We start from the raw sequence: 22,520 nt of genomic DNA, 5'->3' as shown, positions 1-22,520 counted from the left end.
TCATTTTGTGTCTTTAAATTTTCCTATTGATTTTTTTTTTTTATATCTCTAACAGTAACTGAGAGAATTGAATTACTTTCACTTTCTATTAGGTGACACTGTGCTTTCATTTGATTTGATTTTTTTTGGCCCTTGCCAACTTCTATAGATACTGAGACCTATTTTTGCAGTTGCTATGTCAGCAGGGTGGAGGTGGGGGGTCTAGTCATTGTTGCAAAAGTGCTGGGGAGAGCCCTGGTGTGCATTTGTGGCTCTGCAGATTCCTCCTCTCTTCGGCCCTAGGTCTGAGATCCAGAAATTTGCCCACTGTCAGTGTACTGCATGTGGTCAACACCTGCCCCAAGGGGTGGGGGAGGGGGATCGCAGTCTAGAACACCTTCTCTGTTGTTTTCCTTAATGGAAATGCAGCCTGTTTGGAATACTGATAAAACTTCTTGAAGAATAATCAGGATTTTAAGTGTGTCTGATAAAGTCACTGAGATTCTTATGGACAAGGTAGTGAATACTTTGTACATCCACCTTGAGTAGATGACTTTTGTTTGACATTCCCTTGCCGTCTTAATTTCAAGGACCATTGATCTGAAGTAAATTTCTCAGGTATGCTTGTAGGGCTTTGTTCCTATGGCATACTTTTTGTTCTTATGGCATAGCAAATGGTAGAGAGAAAATAGTTATTGTGAGTTACTGCTTTAGGTGGCACTGGTTCAAATCATGACTTACCAAATCTCTGACTTAGGCATCTCAGTTAACTCCTTTGATTGTTAGTTTCCTATGTCTCTAAGGAACAATTGAGATTCCCTATCTCTAAAATTTGGATAATATCTCAAAATGTTGTTATATGACGATTGTACATAGTTCCTAATATAGTACCTTCAGCAATGAAGGTACTCAAATAGTAGTTCTCTTTCTTTCTATTCTTGTTGAAGTTGGGAGACATAACCAGTCGACTACATGATAAAACCAGAATTGAGATTCTGAAGCAATTGGTCACATGTCATAAACACAACGGCGCATTTAAGAACATATCTTTTGTTGCAGAAAAACGTAACTGTATAACTCCAGATCAGGGGAGATAGTAGATAATATCATTAACCAAGTAGGAAATATTTATTCACTAAGATGAATAAGTTGGCAGAGTCCGTAAGGATCAAGAAAGATGATGACATTAAATACATTGCAGTTGAGGTAAAAAGTTAATTTTAGACACTTTGAGTGTCTTGACTAGAGACGTCTAATAGGCATTGACTTTTCATATAAGAAATGATTACAGAATAACTGAAATGAGAATGATTGAGACTTTTTATTTAAAACTTCAGGCTTGTATATTTGTGTGTGTTTACCTTTCCCTCCACTTCACTTTCAATGTGAGTCTTTGGGATCTTGATTGAAGAGATATTTGAGTAAGTCGCTTAAATTTGATTTTCCGGTTAATTCCTTTATTTAGACAGGGGCTATACCTGAGTGGAATTACCCTGCTCTGGAACCTTTTCCCACATATACAGCCAATTTGTTTATCCTCTGATTTATTTATTTTTAATTTTGTCAGCCATAATTCTTAATCTCTATAAACAAATAGGCCTTCAGACCAAGTTTCTACATGTTGTAAAAATGTCTTAAAATTAAAAAGTTGGAATTCTTCTTACTTACTCAAGTGGGAAGATAAGATTCCTGTTAGTAGGCATCATCAAAATTAGAAACTTTTGTACTTCAAAGGTCACCAAAAGATAACACATATTTTTTCCAAATAATATATCTTGTAAAGCACTTCATAACAAAAATGAAGTCCTGATTTATGTTACAACATGGGTGAAACTTGAAACAAATTATGATAAGTGAGAGAAGTCAGGCACAAAGGACCACATTTTATGGCCAGAATAAACAAATCCATAGACAAAAACAGGTGATAGTTGCTGAGAACTATGGGGGGAGGCAGATGGACTTAGGGGGTGGTGACTAAGAGATATGTATTTCTTTGGAGGTGATAAAAATGTTGCAAAATTGATTGTAGGAATGGTTGCCCAACTCTGAATATACTGAAAGTTACTGAGCTGTGCACTATAGGAGTGAATTGTGTGGTATTTGAATTACATCTCAGTAAAACTTTTGTTTTTATAAAGAGAAGAATCCTATTTGAAACAGCAGATAGAGGCATAACCTTCAGACCTCTTTGGGAACTGAAGAAATGATCTTATGTACTGACTTGGGGATATGGGGTCTGGATACATGGGGGCTAATCTTGGTTCCTCCATGAATTGACTGCCTGTTTTGGGTCAGTTCTCTGTGGACATCAGTGCCTTAATCTAGAAAATTAGATTCAAACCAGTATACAAACGTAGAGTCACACCGGTTTGAAATCCTTTTATTGCATAAATGAGATATAAAGTTGGATCAGGTGTGTATATGTAGGTTAAAAGATGCAAGCCTTTGTAAAATTTTAACCATTATTTGTTTCTGGAAATTCTACCTGAGTAATCCAGGCCAAATTTGGTCTAAAAATAAATCTCATAACCTCAAGATCAAAACTGCATAGAGGTAGAAAGCTTGGAGTAGTAAGTAGTTTCTTGTGAAATGATCTAGTAATCTCTCTCTCATTGCTTAGTTATAGATTTTCTATTCATGCTCTGAGTACATAGGTTTCACACCATTTTGTTTTAAGACATATGGCTACAATTAATGTGTCCCTTAAAATGAAATAAATCTGATATTTTTACTTTTGTGACACTTTTCTTCAATTTGATTTTGTGCTTGTTGATATTGTCATTCAACCAGAAAGCATTTGTTAACCTGCTTTGTACTTCACTTAGCCTTAGCAGGATACACAGCAGTGTTGGGAGTATTAAAAGTTGTATGCCCTTTACAGGGTAGTTGAGAATTTATATCAGCTACATGCAGGAATGGCCAAGTACTGGACTTACAGAACCTGGATTGAGTCCTGCCTCTAATATATTAACTCTGACTCCCCCCCCCTCCTTCGTAACTATTTTTTTAGTCTCAGTATCCTCATTTGTAAACTGGGAATAATCAGAATTCCCATCCACCCAATGTCATTAGTAGGCTTTTGTTATTTGACAGAAAGAAATAAGACATTTTCTAAATTTAATATACTCTATAAATGTAAGGGATTTTGCTTGTTTTTAGTAGAAATAAACCTCATTTCTTTTTTTATGTGATATGTTCAACAACTCATTTTCAGACAGGGAGGCTGAGACTTAGAGAAAAGTAAATTGCTCAAAGTCTCTCAGCTGGAAAGTGGCAAGGTCGAGTGTGGAACTGTCTTCTTGAAATATCTGTTATATCATAATGTACTGTCCTCGTTAACTCTTTTCAATCCAGTTTATACATATGACTCACTCATGGTGCTTTTGAAAAATACAGATGCCTGGGTTTACCCAGACTTTTGGAGCCAGGATTTCCAAGGGGGAGTTTTGGGTCTCTACAGAGACTTGAGAGATTGGAAAGAAGAGTTCTCTGGGTATTGCAGTAGCGGTTGAGATTTGAGCTGGCAGGGGGTGGAATGTCGGTGGGCATTACCTAATGTTGACCTCCAGCCTGGCTTCAGTGTGCGCCTGGAGGAATGTGTAAATGATTGGAAGAAGCTGTAATTGAGGGCTTGTAATGTATGGTGCTGAGTTGCAGAATTCCATGTGGGAAAGCCTGGTTCCAGTGGTTAGGATCTGGAGCCTTCGGTTTATCCTATGAAGTCCTGCAACATTTAGTTTGGAATCTTTTTCTAGCTGCATATCTACAACCCAAGTGGAATTTGTCGACCTTGGGAAGAGTTTAGCAAAGTTAATTTTAAAACTGGACGACGTCAGTGTTTATCTCTTTAAGTTTGGAGCTTTTTTTACTGCCTTGAGCTCAGACTGCTCAGCTGAACCAATGAGAGGTGCTTCTTAAAAATAAATCTTTAAAAAAATAAATAAATAAGACTGGTGATTTGTGCTGAAATATAGTTGGCTGTACTGCAACATGGAATTTTATAGAGTTAGCCTCATTTCCCATGCATCAGAAAACCAAATGGACTAGATGAACGATAGGGTTAAAGCTACAATGGGGTTGCAGACTTCTTTTTACCCTGTATTTCTGTAAGCCTGAGATTCCTAGTTACATGAAATTAGGGTTTTTCTTTTTCTCTTTCAGTCACAGTTTCTCTAACTTTATGAGTGGGTTGGAAAATCTTACTCTAACACTTTCTTTGATTTAACAATGACTCATTTTGTAAAACTCTTTAGTTTACAAAGCACATATTTTCTTTACCTTCATTGATCTTCAAATTAATAACAACAATAACAATACCCAGCTACTATTTACTACTATTTATCAAATACCTGTTATATTTGATGTTTGTGAAACATACCAGGCCTTTCAGGTAGATAAATATTCACTTTGTAGACAGTAAACTGAGGTTTACAGTGTTTAAGTAACTTGCCCAAGATCATCTTGTTGGGGAATGGTGGACTCAGGATTGGAGTTCTGATTTCAAGGTCCTCTCTACAACACTAGCCTCAGGGGGTCAGAGGGTCAATGACTTGCCCAGAGTCATATGCTACATACTTGCAGTACATGGAGTCTGAATTTGAACCATTTTCTCTTGACTTCTTGCTGTGATTTTCATACTTCTAAACCATCAGACACTATATAGTGTTTGATGGCTCCCATCTTACAGATATGTAGAGATACTTAGACTAATGCATTTGTAAAACTGATTTGGTTAGTTCTTTTCATTTAATGACTTCGATCCTTTCACTCACTGGTATATCCCATTAGTCTGCAATATGGGGAAGGCCTAGTGCATATACAAGAAAGCGGTGTTGTAGCACAGCCACTGCCCATCTCTGACTTTGTGACTTTGACTCTACCTTTTTTAACTTTGGTTATTTTACTTGTAATATAGGTATGTAATACTTATTTCATATAGTTTGCTGAAGGGATTATAAAACTAAAGATGTGAAAAGCATTATGCAAACTGCAGCCTTGTTAAGAGTTGAGAGTAATTTTGGTGGCTGTTACTGCTTGCAGTCACGGTTTTCTTTTGGAATCTGTGGTTAACACTTAAGAGTTATTATGAGATTTACAAAATAACAGCTCTTCTCAGGTTTCCTCCAACATAGAATTCAAGAATGGGGCTAGGATGAAGTACTGTTCTCTCCCCACATAGAGGCTGCATTTCCTGTTGGTTTAAATAGGGCTAGTAGGAAGACCAGATTAAATCATTTTGTACACTGAGACTAAACAGACCCAAAGTCAAGTTTCCCAAGAAGTTCTCAAGAGTAGCTTGTAATGTCAGAGGCAGGATTCTAGGCTTTGGAAATGGATCTGGACCTTTTCAACAAATAATGTGTTGGAAACTGGGGCCAAAAAGCCAAGCCTCTTAAAACTTTAAATCTCAGATACTCTCATTTCATTATTAATCTAACCTCCTTCCACCCTCCCCCCCCCAATTTCTTCTCTCCCTCTGTGTTCTCTTAGTTCACAAGGAGACATTAATTATCAACTAGTTGTTGTCCATAGGATTGTAAGCTTTGATGTTCACAGGATATTTGGAGTTAGACTTGGTAACCAACTATGTGTTCAAGATTTTCTAAGAAAGTAGCACTTTTAAATATTCTGTTTGGGTTTGATTCCTATTATAATATTCCTGTTTACTTATTGTGATCTTGGGCAACTTCTCTGCACTTCAGTTTCTTTTTCACCTATAAAATAAATAAATTGGATTAAATTTCTGTAAAATCATGTGTAGGTCATGAGCCATAATTGATTATATAGAAAAATACATATTTCAGACGTTTACAACTCAATGAATTATCACATTCACCACATCCATGTAGCCACTGCATGACCAAAAATTAGGATATATATAACTAGCCCCCTAGAAACTGCCTGCATTGTCCTTGCAGGCACCAACATTCTCCCTTCCCAAAGGTAGACATCATGAATTTGCCTGCTTTTGAACTTGCTATATATAGAGTCATTCAGTGTATTCTGTGACTAACCTTGTATATAAGATATATCTGTGTTTTTATGTACAGTTGTGACTAATTTTCAAAGCTATATAATAATTCTTTTTATAGGGATATATTATGCTATTGATCAATATAAGGTTGATTTCATTAATAAACAATTATGAGTAGTATTATCAGACCTTTATTGTACATGCCTTTATACATATGTTCACATGGTTAGTGCACATATACATTGTGAAATTTTTGGATCATGGAGATTATATTAAACTTTGGTAGAGAATGCCAAAAGTTTGCCGTTTAAACACACAATTGTTCAATTTATTTTTTTTTAAGATTTATTTATTTATGCATGCAAGAGCTGGGGTACAGGCCAGAGGTAAGGGGAGTGAGAGGATTCACGAGAGACAGAGTGGGGAGCAGAATAGGCAGATTGACCGAAGTACACTGCTGAGGAGAGCAGCGGGCGAGACAGGAGAGGTCTGCTCTGCCATGTGGGTTGTTCCCTGGCCAGGGATCAAACTCGTGCTGCAGAGGCTGCGGACAGCTTCACAGGTTGCGTCTTAACTGGTTGCGCCACCAGGGAGGCCCCCATTGTTCAATTTATATTCCTACCAGCAGTACTTAAGAGCTGCAATTACTCCACTTTCTTTGTCACTACTTAGTATTGTCAGTCTTTAGTGAGTTGAACAATTTTTCATATTAGTAGGCCTTTGGGTGTACTTCTTTGTGAAGTGTTTGAGTCTTGCACACAATTATTTTTTCTTACTGCTTTGCAGGAGTTCTTACCTATATAAGTCTTTTGTTAGTTTTATGTGTTGCAAATATCCTCTCAATTTTGTCTTTGATAGATGCATGACATCTTTGATAGAATTTTAATGTAGTCAAAGTTATTATTTCCTTTTTAATGCTTTCTGGGGTTTTTTGAGTTTGTGTTTGTTTTTGTTTTATTTTGTTTTTTAGGTAACATTGTTTTGCAATACAGTATATGATTTATAGAAATAGATTCATACTTCTTCACATGTTACCACACCACATTCACCATCAAAGCACCCATAATCCTCCACCACGGACCACTGGCCTTCCTCCCCTTTTGCTGCCCACCCCAACAATCCCCTCTAGTGGCCTCAATTCTGTAGTTGTTTCTCTAGGCATGACTTGATTTAGTTTTCATTCTGTTCCTTTGTTTTATTTCACTATATTCCACATATGAGTGAAATCACCTGGTATTTGTTTTTCTCCTGCTGGCTTATTTTACTTAGCATGATTCTTCCACTTCTATACATGTTTTTGCAATGGCAAAGTTCATATTTATTTAATAACTGCATGGTATTACATTATATATGTGTGTAATGTATGTATGTATGTATGTGTGTGTGTACACACATGATACATCTATATATAAAATATATCTTCTGTATCCACTCACCTGTTCTTGGACACTTAGGTTGTTTCCATAACTTAGCTATTGTAAGTAATGCTGCAGTGAACATGTTGGTGCATGTATTCCCTTGAATTAGCGTTTTTGCATTCTTTGGATAAATACCAAGAAGTGGAATTGCTGGATGAGGTATATCTTTTTTATATTTTGAGGAACCTCCACATTATTTTCTACACCCCACCAGGAGTGGACAAGTGTTCATTTTATTCACACCCTCACCAACTTTCATTGTTTCTGGTTTTTCCAATGCGGGCCATTCTCACAGGTATAAAGTATCTAATTGTGGTTTTGACTTGCATTTCTTTAATGATAAATGATGGAAACATTGTTTGCATCTGCTGGTTGGCCATCTATATGTCTTCTTTGGAGATGTGTTTATTTAACTCTTATCCTACTTTTTGATAGTGTTTTCTGTTTTCTTTTTGTTGGGTTGTATGAGTGCTTTCTAAATCTTGGGTGTTAACCCCTGTAAGATGTATAATATACAAATAATTTCTCCCATTTGGTAGGATGTCTTTTCATTTAATGATAGCTTCTTTTGCCATACAGAAACCTTGTAATTTGTTGTAGTCCCATTTGTTTATTTTTACCTCTGTCTTCCTCGCTCTTGGACTTGAGTACCCTGAATCCAGGGTTTTGGCATGCTTTGCCTGTGTTTTCTTCTATGTATTTTATGATTTCTAGTCTTATGTCCAAGTCTTTAATTCATTTTAAGTTAATTTTGGGGGATAGTGTGAGGGAGTGGTCTAGTCTCATTTTTATGTATGTGACTGTCCAGTTTCCCCCCATGTGTTGAAAAGACTTTCCTTTCTCCGTTGTAAACTCTTAGCTCCTCTGTCATAGATTAACCATCCATATAAGTGTGGGTTTATTTCTGGACTCTCAATTCTATTTCATTGTTCTGTGTGCCTATTTTTTTTAAGTTTAATAGTTTAATTTTTATTATTTATTTATTTTTAAAATATTTTATTTTATATAATTCTTACATCATTTTTCATTTTTGCACAATGTATGCATTTTCATTTTGATTATGTTCCCCCATACAATTGCACCCCCCCTTGTTCTGACCTTCATCCTTCCTCTCCCCGCCTGCCCCATAGTGTTTTTATCCCAATGCCATATTGTTATTATTATTATTATTGTTATTATTGTTATTATTATTGAGCATATTTTGAAACCTGGGAGTATGATACTCTCCTTCCTTTTTTTTTTTTTGTCAAGCTTGCTTTGGCTTTTCAGGGTCTTTTGTGGTTCCACATAAAAATCAGTAATATTTGCTCATTTCTTTGAAGAATTCCATTAAAACTTTGATAGGTGTTGCATTGAATCTATGTACTGCTTTGGGTAAGATTGACATTTTAACTGTTAAATCTTTCAGTCAATGAACTTGGAATATCTATTCATTTCTTTGTGTCTTCTATTTTAGCAATGTCTTATAGTTTTCATTCATGTCTTTACCTCCTTTTAAAGTTTATTTCTAGGAACTTAATACTTTTTGATGTTATTGTAAATGGGATTGTTTTCTTGATTTTGTTCTCTTTCAGTTCATTATTTGCATATAAGAGTGCAATAGACTTGTGGATATTGACTTTGTAGTCTGTCACTTTATTCTATTTATTGTTTCTAATAATTTTTTTAGTGGAGTCCCTAAGGTTTTCTGTGTGTATTATGTCTTTTGAAAATTGTGATAGTTTCACTTCATTTACAATTTGCATATTATATATCTTTCTCTTGCCTAATTGTTCTAGCTATGATCTTTTCTTTTAAAAAACTCTTTAAGGAATGAAGACTTTTAAGTTTTCTGTGTTCATGTACATGATTATATAATCTGTAAATTGTGTGTGACAGACTTGTTTCTTCCTTTTCAATTCTTCTCCTTTTACTTATTTTTCTTTCCTGATTGCACTGGCTAAACACCTCAAGTATTATGAGTAGACATCATAGTAGGGCACTCTTAATTCTAATCTCAGAGGAAAAACTATCAACATTTCACTATTGAGTATGTTGTTTTTGCAAATGTTTTTTGTAATTAGCTTTTACTAGATTAACTAAATTTACTTGTAATCTGAGTTTGCTAAGAAGTTTTAATCATAATTGAAAATCTAATTTTTCTGCATTGATTATATACATGCTCTTTTTTATTCTTGTTAATATGGTAAATTACATTTAACTTATTTTAAATTGAGATATAACTCAAATACAGTCTACCATCTCAGGGACTACAATTCACTAGTTTTAGTAGATTTAGAAGATTGTACAATCACAATTACATTATTTTAGTATACTTCATCAACCTCAAAAAAAAAAAAATACACCACCACCCAAACCCTGTAACTGCAGTAGTATTCCACATTCCCTTTTTCTCCAGCCCCCTGGCAACCACTCATGTACTTTCTGCTTATGGATTTTCCTTTTCTGGACATTGTATATAAGTGGAATCTTTATGTGGCCTTTTATGTCTTTAAGGTTGTAGCATAAGTTAATTTATGATTAATTAACATTTCATTATATGGATATCCACATTTCATTTATCTTTGGGTGAGTTGGGTTTTTGCTTTTTGTCTGTTTTAAATAATGCTGCTATGACAATCATTTACAAATTTGTATGTAAACACAGCTTTGATGATTCCTCTGGACTCATAGTTGTAGTCTCTATACACATTTTTGTTAGCAGCAGCAATAGTGCCAAGAAGCCTGATGTTTGTGGCCTTGAGTTATAAGACTACCATGATCCTGAGTTTGTTTATTTTCTACATTATATTTTCTTTTAGTCCCAAGCTCAGATTACATCCCTAGTAAGGATTTATGAGATTTGTTTGACTTGCTGGGCAGGTGGAAAGGAGACAAGTCACTGTTTACTCCTCTGGGCCTTTGTTAACTCTGTTTCTTTCTGGAAAGTTCTTACCTATCTCTGCATGGCCAACTCCTGTTTATCTTTCAGGAGTTCTTTCAGGTACTTTCTTCTCCAAAAAAGGTGATTTATTACTCACCTTCCCCTGCGCTCTCAGCATGGATCATTGGCCTAATTTGCAGGTTGAAGACTTGAAACTCAGAGAGAGAGAAAGTGACTTTCCCAGCATCACAAAGTGAGTTGATGGCCAAGATAATATTGAATCCATCTTCTGCTGAATCCTAGTCTGGGACAGATTTCTTTTAATTCTCTGGTATCAGACTTATCCGCTGTAAAATATGGATAACCCATGTGCTATCTTGTCCCTAGGGTTGTTGTGAGTAGCCAGCTAGACAGTTATCATGAAAGGGCTTTGAAAGACTGTGGAATTCTCTAAGTGCCAAGTAACTCTCGACTGCATGGCTTCTTCAGTTTCTGCTTTCTTGTCTCAGGAACCCCGAGATAGCCCTAGATCGGTTCTCATTCTAAATTGAACAGCATGCAGGGTAAATTCTGGTAGCTAGATTTCCCTTAACTCCATACTTCTCTCATTTCCGACTTTAGCCAAGCCTTTCCTCCTCTTGTATATAACTCAAGTGTGGTCTATGTTAAATAGTTATAAACTGGCAGTAGTTTCTTCCAGTTAGTTCAATCTTCCAGTTAGGGAACAGGGGATATCATGAAAAGTAGGACTTGATCAGGGGAACTGAGTCTTACCCCCATGTGCTCTATGACACAGGACAAGACAATTTTCTTCTTAGGGCCTCTTTACTCAGGGAATAGAATGATATGGTCTCTAAGATCCCTTCCTAATATTTTCTGGGGTGTTTTGAAGTGAGTAAGCTCTGTGTTGGGTTCTACTTGGACTTTGGAAGTATAATGATCATAATTATAAGCTGTGATTTTGGTCTTCAAGAAACTTACATTTTAGATAAGGAGGTTAAGTGTTAAAACCATCAAGAAGTCATACAAAACAGGAGATGACTAAAGGCATGGTGGTGTTGCAGACTCAGTGCCTTTGGAATTCACGGAGGGAGGTCAGAAAGCCCTTCTTGGAAGAAGTGGGACTTGAACCAATCTTTAAAATATGGCTGAGAGTTTGACAGGCAGGGCATTCTAAGCACAGAAAAGAAAGTTAGTAAAAACTTGGAGGTGTGGTTTTGGTAGGTGTTTATAGGGTCACGGGACCTATGGAAACAGAGCCCACTTCAGCATTACCCTGTATGTTTCTGTTGGGTGAATTAATTTCCTTGGGACTCTGTATGTACTACTCATCCTTTGAACCCTACTTTCTGCATCTCTATTACTAAAGTTCCTTTTGTATGTGACATTCCCTGCATGTGATGGCATATGTAATAACATGTATTAGAAATAATATATAAAAACATAATAAAACATATATGTTCTTCTTGCAATCTTTTAAGTGATTACATTAGAGGAAATTTAGAATAGAGGAATTCCAAAGCTCTGCAACATCTCCCATACATTCAAGCTGTGAGTAGGACAGATGAACTATATCATAAATGACTGGTTAGTCTGGACCCTGCTAAACCCTTAACATTCCCCTTCTCAAAGCAGCTGCTTCTGGAAGGGAAATTGCCAAGTGCATAAAGAACTTAAGCCTTAGCAATTGGCATTTAGGCAGCAATGAAATACCACTATGCATCTTTTGGAATGGCCAAAATCCAAAAGTGATAATGCCATATGTTGATGAAGAAACAAGTTCATACTTCAAGTTTCTAACCTACAAATGAAAGTTGCCTGTCAGGATTGTGATGATTATATGGGATGATGTATATGAAGTTCCTGTTAAAAACTGGGATACAGTGTCAGGAAGAAATATAGCTGCAGGACTTTGTGAGTGCTCATCTTTCTGTTTTCATAGACTCATAGAATAGCTGGAAACACCCTGAAGATCATTTGGTCCATTCTCCCCATTGTTCAGATGGGAAAGCTGAGAACATGTATGGTATGGTACAGGCAAAACTGGTCTAGACTCTAGACCTTCTTACTCTCTCCTCCTCCTCCATTTTGCTGCATTTTACCTATTTATTCTACGTCTGTGGAGGCATTAGGACTTCAGAATTTCTTTTGCCAATAGGACTGAAGAGGACTGGGTTACAGATATTGTCACTGCCCTGCTTGGCACATAGTAGTTTCGTGGCTCCAGTGAACTAATATATGTGAAAATACTTTGTAAATACTAGAATATGATACCAATGAAGGTGATTATTATTATAAAATATTACTATTCAGGGTGTTAGTGAGGTTCAAACATGTTAACTTGGAAAGACAATCATTTTATAGAAAAAGGAGATCATTTAAGTGAAGTCCAGTTCTTTCTGCTGTTATCTATGGATTTAAAAGCCTTATTGTAGCCCATGGGCTTCAGCCTTACTTTTAATCTGATCTTTAAGGATAGTTTCAGAAAACCTGGCATTTAGTCCCAGTCTTGACTCCAGCCAAGTTCTCAGCTACTGCTCACTGAATTCTTTTAGAAATGAATTTTGGGTTTCCAATCTCTGACCCTGAGTCCTGCTTGTGCATGCATGATCCTAGGCATTTTTTTTTTAAAGATTTATTTTTTATTTATTTATACAAGCATTGGGTACAGTCAGAAGCGCAGGAGGGTGAGAGAATTCACCAGAGCCAGAGTGGGGAGCAGAGCAGGCAGAAGGACCGAAGTACACTGCTGAGGGGAGCAGCGGGCGGCAGGAGAGGTCTGCGCGCCATGTGGGACCCTCCTCTGGTGGCCGGGGAGCAGCCGGGGATCGAACCGGTGCTGTAGAGACTGCGGGCAGCTTCGCAACCCAGCGCTCAACAGCTGCGCCACCAGGGAGGCCCGATCCTAGGCATTTTTAGGAAGGAAAATGTCTGTGGAGTTTGTCCTGGAGCGAGTGATTTTGTGCCATGATAATGTGGAGAATAACAACTGCAAGGATATTACAAAGAGAAAACTTGTGGTTTCCTCAAGAGATAGGCAGTGGGGATAACCAGGGACTGCAGGTTCCTCAGCTTTCCTTGTTGATTTACCATGAAGAAGAGATATTTTGGCCTCACCTCATAGTCCTACAAGGTATTACTAGTTTGCCTGGATGAGCAGTCTAATACTCAGGAAAAAATTACCACTGAAAACTCAGGAATGATCAACAAAGTATTAAAAACAATAATTTTTAAATATTTTCCTAACCTATAAAAAAGGGATATGGATATGTGTTTTCTAGGTTTCTGTGAGTATTGAATAAAATAACTCATACTAAAATTTTAACATATGCTTGGCACATAGAGCTCAATTAATGGTAGTTTTTGTAGTTAGCCTCTGAATCCATTTACCCCAGCCTTTGTGTGGGAGATCCCTGGGATTTTAGACCAAATGGCCCTCACCTGCTCCCTAGGACATTGAAAGAGGAGACCTGGCTGGAGGAAGAAGGAGTGTTTCTGCAGATACTTCAAATCTTGGTCCCTGTCTAGGAAGAAAGAGCCTCTGAGCCCTGGGAAGTATTTAAGTGTGTTTCAGCTGATACATTTGCAGATGCCTGCTGAGGTCTGGCTGTTACCAAGATCCTGAAACTCATTAGTTGAAAGAGGGCTATATTAGTTTGCTAGAACTGGTATAAATAAAAAGTACCACAAACCAGATAGCTTAAGCAACAGTTTATTGTTTCAGTTCTGGCAGCTAGAAGTCCAAGTAAGGTGTTGGCAGTGTTGGTTCTTTCTGAGGGCTGCGAGGAAAAATCTGTTCTATGCTACTTCCCTAACTTCTAGGAAGAAGATTGTTTGCTGGCAAACATCACTCTACTGCCTTGATCTGAGTAATGTGTTCTTACATGCATCTAACTCCAAATTTACCCTTTTTATAAGGATACCAATCTAATTGGACTAGGAGCCCAACCTACTCTGGTGATCACAACTTAACTGATTATTTCTGCAACAATCCTATTTCCAAATAAGTTCACATTTTAAGGTACTGGGAGTTAGGACATAGGAATTTTGTGGAGGACACATTTCAGCCACTAACAGGTATATTTCAACATTTTAACTCCTTAACTATTGAAGCTTTCTCTGCCAAGTCAGCAGGACCTTAGTGAACTACTTTATGCAAGATCCCTGATGAGAGAGGGATGACTGTAAGTATTTGGACTTTAAATCATAGCATAGTGGTTTAGAGATTAGGCTGTGGGCCCAGACTGTCTAGGTTTGAGTGAGTGCTGCCAATAATTAACTATCACTTAATCTTTCCTTCAATTTATTTGCAAAATATGTATAATAGTATCTAACCGATAGGGTTGTTGTGAGGCTAACATGAATAAATACATGTAAAGAACTTGAATCATTGCCTGGAAAGCACTTGATAAAATATTAGCAGTTCATATTATTAAAACCACTTCCTACTCCAAAATTCATTAATTTAGAGAATGTTAAAGCAGCCTGTAACCAAGGGTTAAGAGGGGGTTGGGGGGGGTTGTTCTATACGTTCTCAGAACTGGAAGGGTCTTTAAAGACCCTCTAGTTTTTCTAAAATTAAAAAAAAATTTTTAAAGATTTATTTATGCATACAAGAATTGGGGTACAGGCCAGAGATGAAGGGGGTGAGAGGATTCACCAGAGACAGAGTGGGGAACAGAACAGGCAGATTGTGAGTACACTGCTGAGGGGAGAAGCAGGCAGTCAGGAGAGGTCTACCGCACCATGTGGTTTGCTCGCTGGCTGTCCAGGGATTGAACTCATGCAGCAGAGGCTGTGGGTTGCTTCATGGTGCAGTGCTTAACCCCGTGCACTACCAGGGAGGCCCAAGACCCTCTACTTTTAACAGGGGATCTCTTTTAACAGATGGAGAAGACAGAATTCAGAAAAAGGGAGTGATTTGTCTTGCACCAACTGGTTTATTTATTAGTTGTAGAACCAGGACCATTAACTCTGATGAGTGTTCTTTCTGCTCCTCTCTTAAGGTCAATAGACTACAAGACTTTAATCGTGTATTGAGCATCTACTCCAATCTAGGCCCCATGTAGGATTGTGTAAATATGTATGTGAAGTAGGTAGTCCTTGGCCTCTAAAAGAACGTACAGTTCAGTAAAGAACTGAGTCTAAAAGCATAATAATGACCTTTTTTAATTTCCTTTTCCATTTCTCTTGCAGCAAATAAAAAGAAGGAGAAAGAACGACCAGAGATATCTCTTCCTTCAGATTTTGAGCACACAATTCATGTTGGTTTTGATGCTGTCACAGGGGAGTTTACGGTAAGTCCTGGGTTTCTATCTATGCACCATTATATTCAGTCCTTTGTAATCTTCCTGATGCCTCTGTCTTTGCCTGAGACACTCATTATTACGTTCTTATATCTATGAGAGGGACACTTTCTTTATTTCTACAATTGTAGTAGGGAAGACTCTGAGTCTCCATTCCTTAAATAGACCTCTTTTAAGTAGCCTCGTAGCAGCAGGCTCTGTGCTGGGCAGTAATGATACAAAGATAAATCAGATGTGGGTCCTGCACTAAAGGTGAAAGAAATAGTCTGGTGAAGGAGCAGACAGCTCAAAAAAATGGCTAATACAATGAGATAGGTATGTAGGAGAGGCTTGTGTAGTGCTCCGAGGGTACAGAGAGAAAGGAATAACTGTCTTTATCTGCTAGTATGTATCCCATCTGATTTTCCCTCAGCCTCCTCTCTGTGACCATGACTTTCTTACAGCCTTGCCTGTCTCTCTTACAGGGGATGCCAGAGCAGTGGGCTCGCTTGCTTCAAACATCAAATATCACTAAGTCAGAGCAGAAGAAAAACCCGCAAGCTGTACTGGATGTATTGGAATTTTATAACTCAAAGAAGACTTCCAACAGCCAGAAGTACATGAGCTTTACAGGTATGGGCAGTCTAGAGAAGAGTTTTTATATGGTGGAAAAGTTCCACATGCAGACTGCTGTGGGGTAAGGAAAGAAGGTATTGGAAAGAGTGAAGACGGCACTTTTGCTGAGATAGAATTTTTGCATCAAGCTTGAGTCTGTGCTCTGAAACGGCATGCTTTTAAAAAGTAGAATATTATGATAAAAAACATAGACTTTGTACTAGAAGATCTAGATTTTGAAAGTCATTAGATTCTAACAGTCACTTCATTTCTTAGAGTCTCAAAATGTGCATAACAATTCCTGTTTCACAAGGCTTTAGTGAGGCATGAATGAGCTCATTGATGTGACAGTTATGTCTAGATTATAGAATAACACCAAGAAAATGTCATTATCTTCATTTTTAACATCAAGAAGTTATCTAATAACATTAATGTTTATGTTATAAGTAGACAAGCCTAATTTCTTTCTCAATAAATTAGTGTTTATCAGTAGAATGAAAAACATTCCAGTAATAATAAGTGTTCATTAGATGTACTCTGTGTGTAAGGGATTATGTTTTTCAGTGTATTTTTAATAGCAAAATTGGGGTTTTTAAAATCCAGATCTCCTAATGCCTAGACCAACACCTTTTGAATTTATGACTTGCTTTTAGTAACTATTTAGAGGACCTCCTTCCACAGCAGAAAGATTTATCTTTTCCTGGATAAGTTATGAGAAGACTTACATTTCTGGGAATTTGCCTCATATGTAGTATCTTAGAATGTTAGAATAAGAAGTATCCTTAAAATCAGTGTGGTAAAAAAAAAAAAAAAACACCAGTGTGGTAGCTTCTCAACACATTAAAAATAGATCTACCATATGATCTAGCAGTTTCCCTACCTGAAGAATACAAAAACACAAATTTCAAGGTGTATATACACCCCTATGTTCATTGCAACACTATTTACAATAATCAAAGTATGGAAATGACCTGAATACACAATTACAGATGAGTAGATTAAAAAGATTTGCTAGATATATACAGTGGAATGCTACTCAGCTATAAAAAAGGTGAACCTTACCATTTGCAACTACATAGATGGAACTGTTGGGGATTATGCTAAATAAATGAAATAAGTCAAAAAGAGAAAGACAAATACCAGATTTCACTCATATGTAGAATACAGAGTAACAAGACAAAAGAACAAACAAAACTAAGCCAGAACAAACCTTTGAAATTTAATTGCACAACTAAGGCTACCAGAGGAGAGAAGGGGTAGAGCTGTAGGAGGAAAGGGACCCATTGGAATATGGGCGTTTTGTTGGTGGGCATAGAGTGATAACACACTTTTGAAGAGATGTGGTCCTGTAACCAAAACATACAGTATTTTAAATCAACATTACCTCAACAAAAATTTTTAATAATAAAAAAAGAGATATCCTTAATATATATCACTTCTAGCTCCTTCCTATTTTTCCAGACATTAAAGCCAAAAAGGCCTTTCAAAATAATGTGGCTGAATTATTGACAGGGCTGGTATCTTAAGTTACAATTCAGTGCTCTTTCCAATGTTTGTGCTGTTTCTGCTAAAGAGCAGGTTGGAAAAAGTGAGACCCAGGATGAACTAGATGATTTTAAAGAATGCTTTCCCAGTGAGTATCTGGCTTGTATCAAAGGGCGCAGATGGTGAGTTTGACAGACTGCAGCTTTGCTCATGCTGCCATGATGGTACCCAGAAGAGGGTCATGCTTGTTCCCAGCAGTATTTCCTTCCTCACGTCTGGCCCCGCTGATCTGCCTCATTTCTCCCATTGAGGATTGGGTCATTTCAAGGTGGATTTAGGGTTGAGAGTTGCCAGGTAGAAAATTTTTGTGTTCAGAAGTTTAGAGCTTGTTGATTAGAAGTTGGTTTTGAAAGTCCTCAGCAGCAAAGCCACTGGAAGAATCTGTCTGCTTTTATGTATACATGTATATAGATGTATACTAAAGCCATACACACACACACAAACACACAAACACATATATGGAAACAGCTCTTGTGAGTTTGCATATGTTTGTGAATAAAGTCCACTTTAGTATTTTTGTGAGTAAATGAATAATATGTATAGATGTACACCTCCAGGTAACTGTATGTACATTCATCTGTGCATGCACAGATGAATAGCATTGAGTGTATATGTATAAAATACATCTACTGCTCTGTGTATAAATTTGTGCACACGTGTCCATAATGGATGTTGTGTTTGTATACATACAAGATTTTCTTGTTTTTTAGAAGTTGAAGATCATATCCAATGCCTGCCAAAATTATATACTTGGCAGAATTTATTTTTAAAGTTATATCTTCCCTTTACCTGTTTCCCCTTTATTCATACCATTAATTATGATAACACTAATTTGTATATGCTTGCACATGAATGATCTCATTTGATTCTCATGATGACCTTAGAGATTTGTCAGGGCAAGGACTATTACCCCATCTTACAAACTCAGAGAAATTAATTAGGTTTAGAGAAGAGAAGTGACTTTGGGTGATTTAGTTGATATAAGATGGAAGTGTGTTTTAACTAGTGCCCTTAATTCCTTTGCTGTCTGACATCTAAGCACAATCCTCCATGCCAAATTTTTTGTCATTTTTTAGCCCTTTCCCCCATACCAACTAGTAGCTAATATGATAAGCAAAATGTAGACAAGATTGACAACCCAAAGTCATGGGCTTTAGCCCTACTATGCCATTAAAAGAAACCTTGAACCAGTTTCTTTCCCTCTCTGAACCTTAGTTTTCTCATTTGTAGAACAAAAGGGTCGAAATACTTTCTGCTCTGTCTTTCTGTGCTTTGAATTGATTTTGCTGTACAGAAATTGTATATCACATTTAAAAGAAACAGTGCTTACTGGTATAACAGACATATTTATTACCAGAATACCGACATCATGTAAACACTAGCAAGGCATACGGTCCGGTGTGGTACAGTAAAGGCACTGTACAGTGTTGTACAGTTGCACTTTTCTGTGCCTACACAGATGTTTCTTCGGACAGGAAAAACAAATGAATTATGTTTAAAGTATATCCTGAATTGATTTCTCCACAATACAGCTGGCTGTTCAGGATATGGTTTAAGAACATGTTATCACAGTCTGCTGTATTTCCTGCTTTGTGGGGTTCAGGATTTGCCATAGAACCAGAGAAGCTTTATTTGGCACTTTCTCATATTGCTGGAGTTGAGATCTTGGAAGTTTTCTGGTGTTGGTTCTTAGTGAAAGATAGTTTAGATTTGGTAGAATATTTCTTAATACCGTTTGTGGTGCACTGACAAAGCCAGTTTCTTCTTGGACCTTTAGGAATTAAAAACAAACAAACATAATACTAGGTCTTTAAACTTATTTTCTTGCTAAGATCTTTACTAGGTTCATGTTTTATATTTTCACAAGTCTAAGATATCACTGATTGTAAGATCCACCGTTACCTAATATACCACAAAAGAAAGAAAGTGTTGGCAATTAAATCATGTAATACCTTTGTAGGATTCATCTCTGTTTCAGAGATGTTAGTGTTAAAATGTACACCTTTGAGTCAATGAAATATGGTAATTGTCTCACTGGGGAGTTTGAACCTGTTCTTAGGAACAAGACTCTGCCTTTAATTAGACTTGACATGATTAGTCCCTCTCTTTTCTGAAGCCTTGGTTTCCCTCTCTTGTGGAAAACAGACCTTAGGGAGGGTTCTTTCTACAAACTGTAGCTGCAGCCTGTTCATGATTTTTCATGAGTGGCTTAGGATGGTGGTAACCAGGAATTCTTTCCCTTTCTCGTAGAATGCAGGAAATTTCTTTAGCCATTGAGGTCCAGTGGTGATACAGCTGATAGTATGGATAAAGTTCTAGCATAATATTTAGGATTAGGATTAATTTTTCTGTGTCCTTTGGGTAAACACCTAGGAGTGGAATTGCTGGATCATGTGGAAGCTCTACCTTTAGTAGGTTGAAGAATCTCCACACAGCTCTCCATTGTGGTTGGACCAGTTTGCACTCCCACCAGCAGTGCAGGAGAGTTTCCTTTTTCTCTACATCCTTGCCAACATTTGTTGTTGCTAGTTTTTTTAATATGTGCCATTCTCACCGGTGTGAGATGGTATCTTATTGTAGTTTTGATTTGCATTTCCCTGATTGCAAGTGATGTTGAACATTTTTTCATATGCCTGTTGGCCATTTGTATTTCCTCTTTGGAGAAGTTTCTTTTTAGCTCTTCTGCCCACTTCACCCCTATGTTTATAGCAGCACTATTTACAATAGCTGAGCTTTGGAAACAACCCAAATGCCCAAAAATAGATGACTGGATCAAGAAGATGTGGTCCATATACACAATGGAATATTACTCAGCAATCAAAAAAGATAAACACATGCAATTTGCAGCAACATGGATGGAGCTGGAAGGGATCATGCTCAGCGAAATAAGCCAGAAAGAAAAAGAAAAATACCGGATGGTCTCACTCATAACAGGAATCTAGAAAACCTAAATAAGGGACCAGGAAAAAGAATATAAGAAAGAAAAGAAAAAGAAAGAAAAAATATAAGAAAGAAAAAATCAAGATCAACAAACAACTATGAACCAGAGACACACTATGGGGGGTAGGGTGGGGAAAGGAGGGATGGGGTCAAAATAAGGAGTTTGCAATTGTATGGGGAATATAAAAATTAAAAAAAAAATTATCTATAACCAAAAAAAGAAAGTGAAAAAAAAATGTTTAGGATTGGGTCAGGATTCAGATCTTGACTCCTGTTTAACCTGTGTCACCAAAGGCAACTTCCTTTACTTCTAGGAACCTCTCAACAAATCCATAAAAGAAGACCTAATGATAGTACTTAGTGTTGAAGTAAGGATTAGAGAAGGTAATATATATAATGTGCTTAGCATGGTGTTGGACCCATAGAAGCAGTCATACTATATTATCCTATGATCTTGGCAAGTACTTGACTGGATAGGCTTCCTTACCTCTCAAGAAAAGATTAATTGGTAATTGTTTATTGACTGTGTCCTTTGTCTTTTTTTTTTTCTTTTGCAGATAAATTAGCTGAGGATTATAATTCATCCAACACTTTGGTAAGTCTTTGTTTCTTCTGTTCTGATATAGTTAGGGATCAAGACCATATGTCGTAGATGCAGAGCCTAGACTGAGAGGCATTCATCTTAGTTACTTTCCCACCCTGGACTTCATAGTCCCTATCTATACAATAAAGCAATTAGACCTCATAAACAGTGGGAATCTCTTCCAGCATTTAATTTTTTTAATGCTCTAGAAATGGTAACCATAGAACCTTAAGAACTAACTTCTTGGCTCAGTTTTTCATCTATAGCTTTGAATCTTGGGAAAGTCAATTTGCTTTTCTGAGCTTCAGTTTTTTTTCAATAAAATGAAATCCCTTACTGGGACATAACTTCAATTTACCTGAATTTAGAAAGAATTTCCTTTCTTTGGTTGGCCAGTTCATAAAACCAGGATTAGAACTAAATGTTGAAGAGAATAGATTCTATTCAGAATAGAAGTGAAGTTGTAGTGAATGCCTGTTACTTGAAGGGATATTATAGAAATCATTGATGAATTGAATGGAAGTAAAATTAGATGATTTCACAGTTCCTCTCTTCTCTCAATTTATAGATTCTATTCCAGAGCAAATAAAATGAAATGTTGATATGTTTGTAAGGGTTTAAAATCTAGTAAGCTGTGATATATAGGAGAATACTGCTATTCTTTACACCTTTTATACAAAGGTGCTTATGTCATATTGTTTTACTAAACATTTTCAAAGTCTCTACTCTATGCCAGGTCCCATGTGGAGAAATGGCAGTATAGATATGAATCAGACATTATCTGGCCTCCTAAGAACCCCCAGTCTAGTGAGTGACATAAAAGACTATGTCTGACTCATTAATTGCTATATCCTTGGCAACTTGCAACTGACCATTTCCTGAATGAACAGCTAGATATGTCCCTTGATGGTAGAGTCTGAGTTGAATCATTTAGTTATCTAAAGCAAGAATTAAGGAGAGACAATCATAGTCCAGACAGAGAATAAATGGCATGTAAAAAAGCAAAGAAGTTCATGAGTTATGCTTGCACAGGGAACTGTAAGTGGTTTGTTATGATTGGAATGTGGAGTGTGAAGAGACTAGAGATGGGTGGTAAGGAGGACTGGGTGGCAGGTCAGATCATGTTGGAATTTTAACCTTATTTTAAAGGTAGCGAGAAGCTTTTGAAAAAATTTAAGCAGGAAAATGGTGAGTTCTAACATAATATGGAATTACCATGAAAATACTTTGTATTATGCTTCCATTAATGGGAATTATTCTGAGTCGTTTTTGCTATTATTTTTTAAAAAATCATATGTCTAGTGCCTTTTAGCATACT

General features: G+C 36.9%; 1 protein-coding gene across 8 annotated transcripts in view; it reads left to right on the top strand.

Annotated features, from left to right (window-relative positions):
* The window catches only part of PAK1 (p21 (RAC1) activated kinase 1), a gene marked incomplete at both ends in the record, with an annotated part of 59,632 nt that overhangs the window by 3,734 nt on the left and 33,378 nt on the right, over positions 1–22,520 (top strand). For 6 of the 8 annotated variants that reach the window (XM_084250244.1, XM_084250242.1, XM_084250241.1 and 3 more), the window contains 3 exons: positions 15,431–15,531; positions 16,005–16,152; positions 21,177–21,214. In XM_084250244.1, the coding sequence (XP_084106370.1) occupies positions 15,431–15,531; positions 16,005–16,152; positions 21,177–21,214 (287 nt within the window). Of the gene's footprint in view, positions 1–15,430; positions 15,532–15,983; positions 16,153–21,176; positions 21,215–22,520 lie in introns of all 8 variants that reach the window. The other 2 variants (XM_084250237.1, XM_084250243.1) reach the window with 2 other exon arrangements.

This window comes from Talpa europaea, assembly GCF_964194135.1.
Source record: "Talpa europaea genome assembly, chromosome: 1".
NCBI lineage: Eukaryota > Metazoa > Chordata > Mammalia > Eulipotyphla > Talpidae > Talpa > Talpa europaea.
This window is presented reverse-complemented; position numbering and strand designations above follow the sequence as displayed.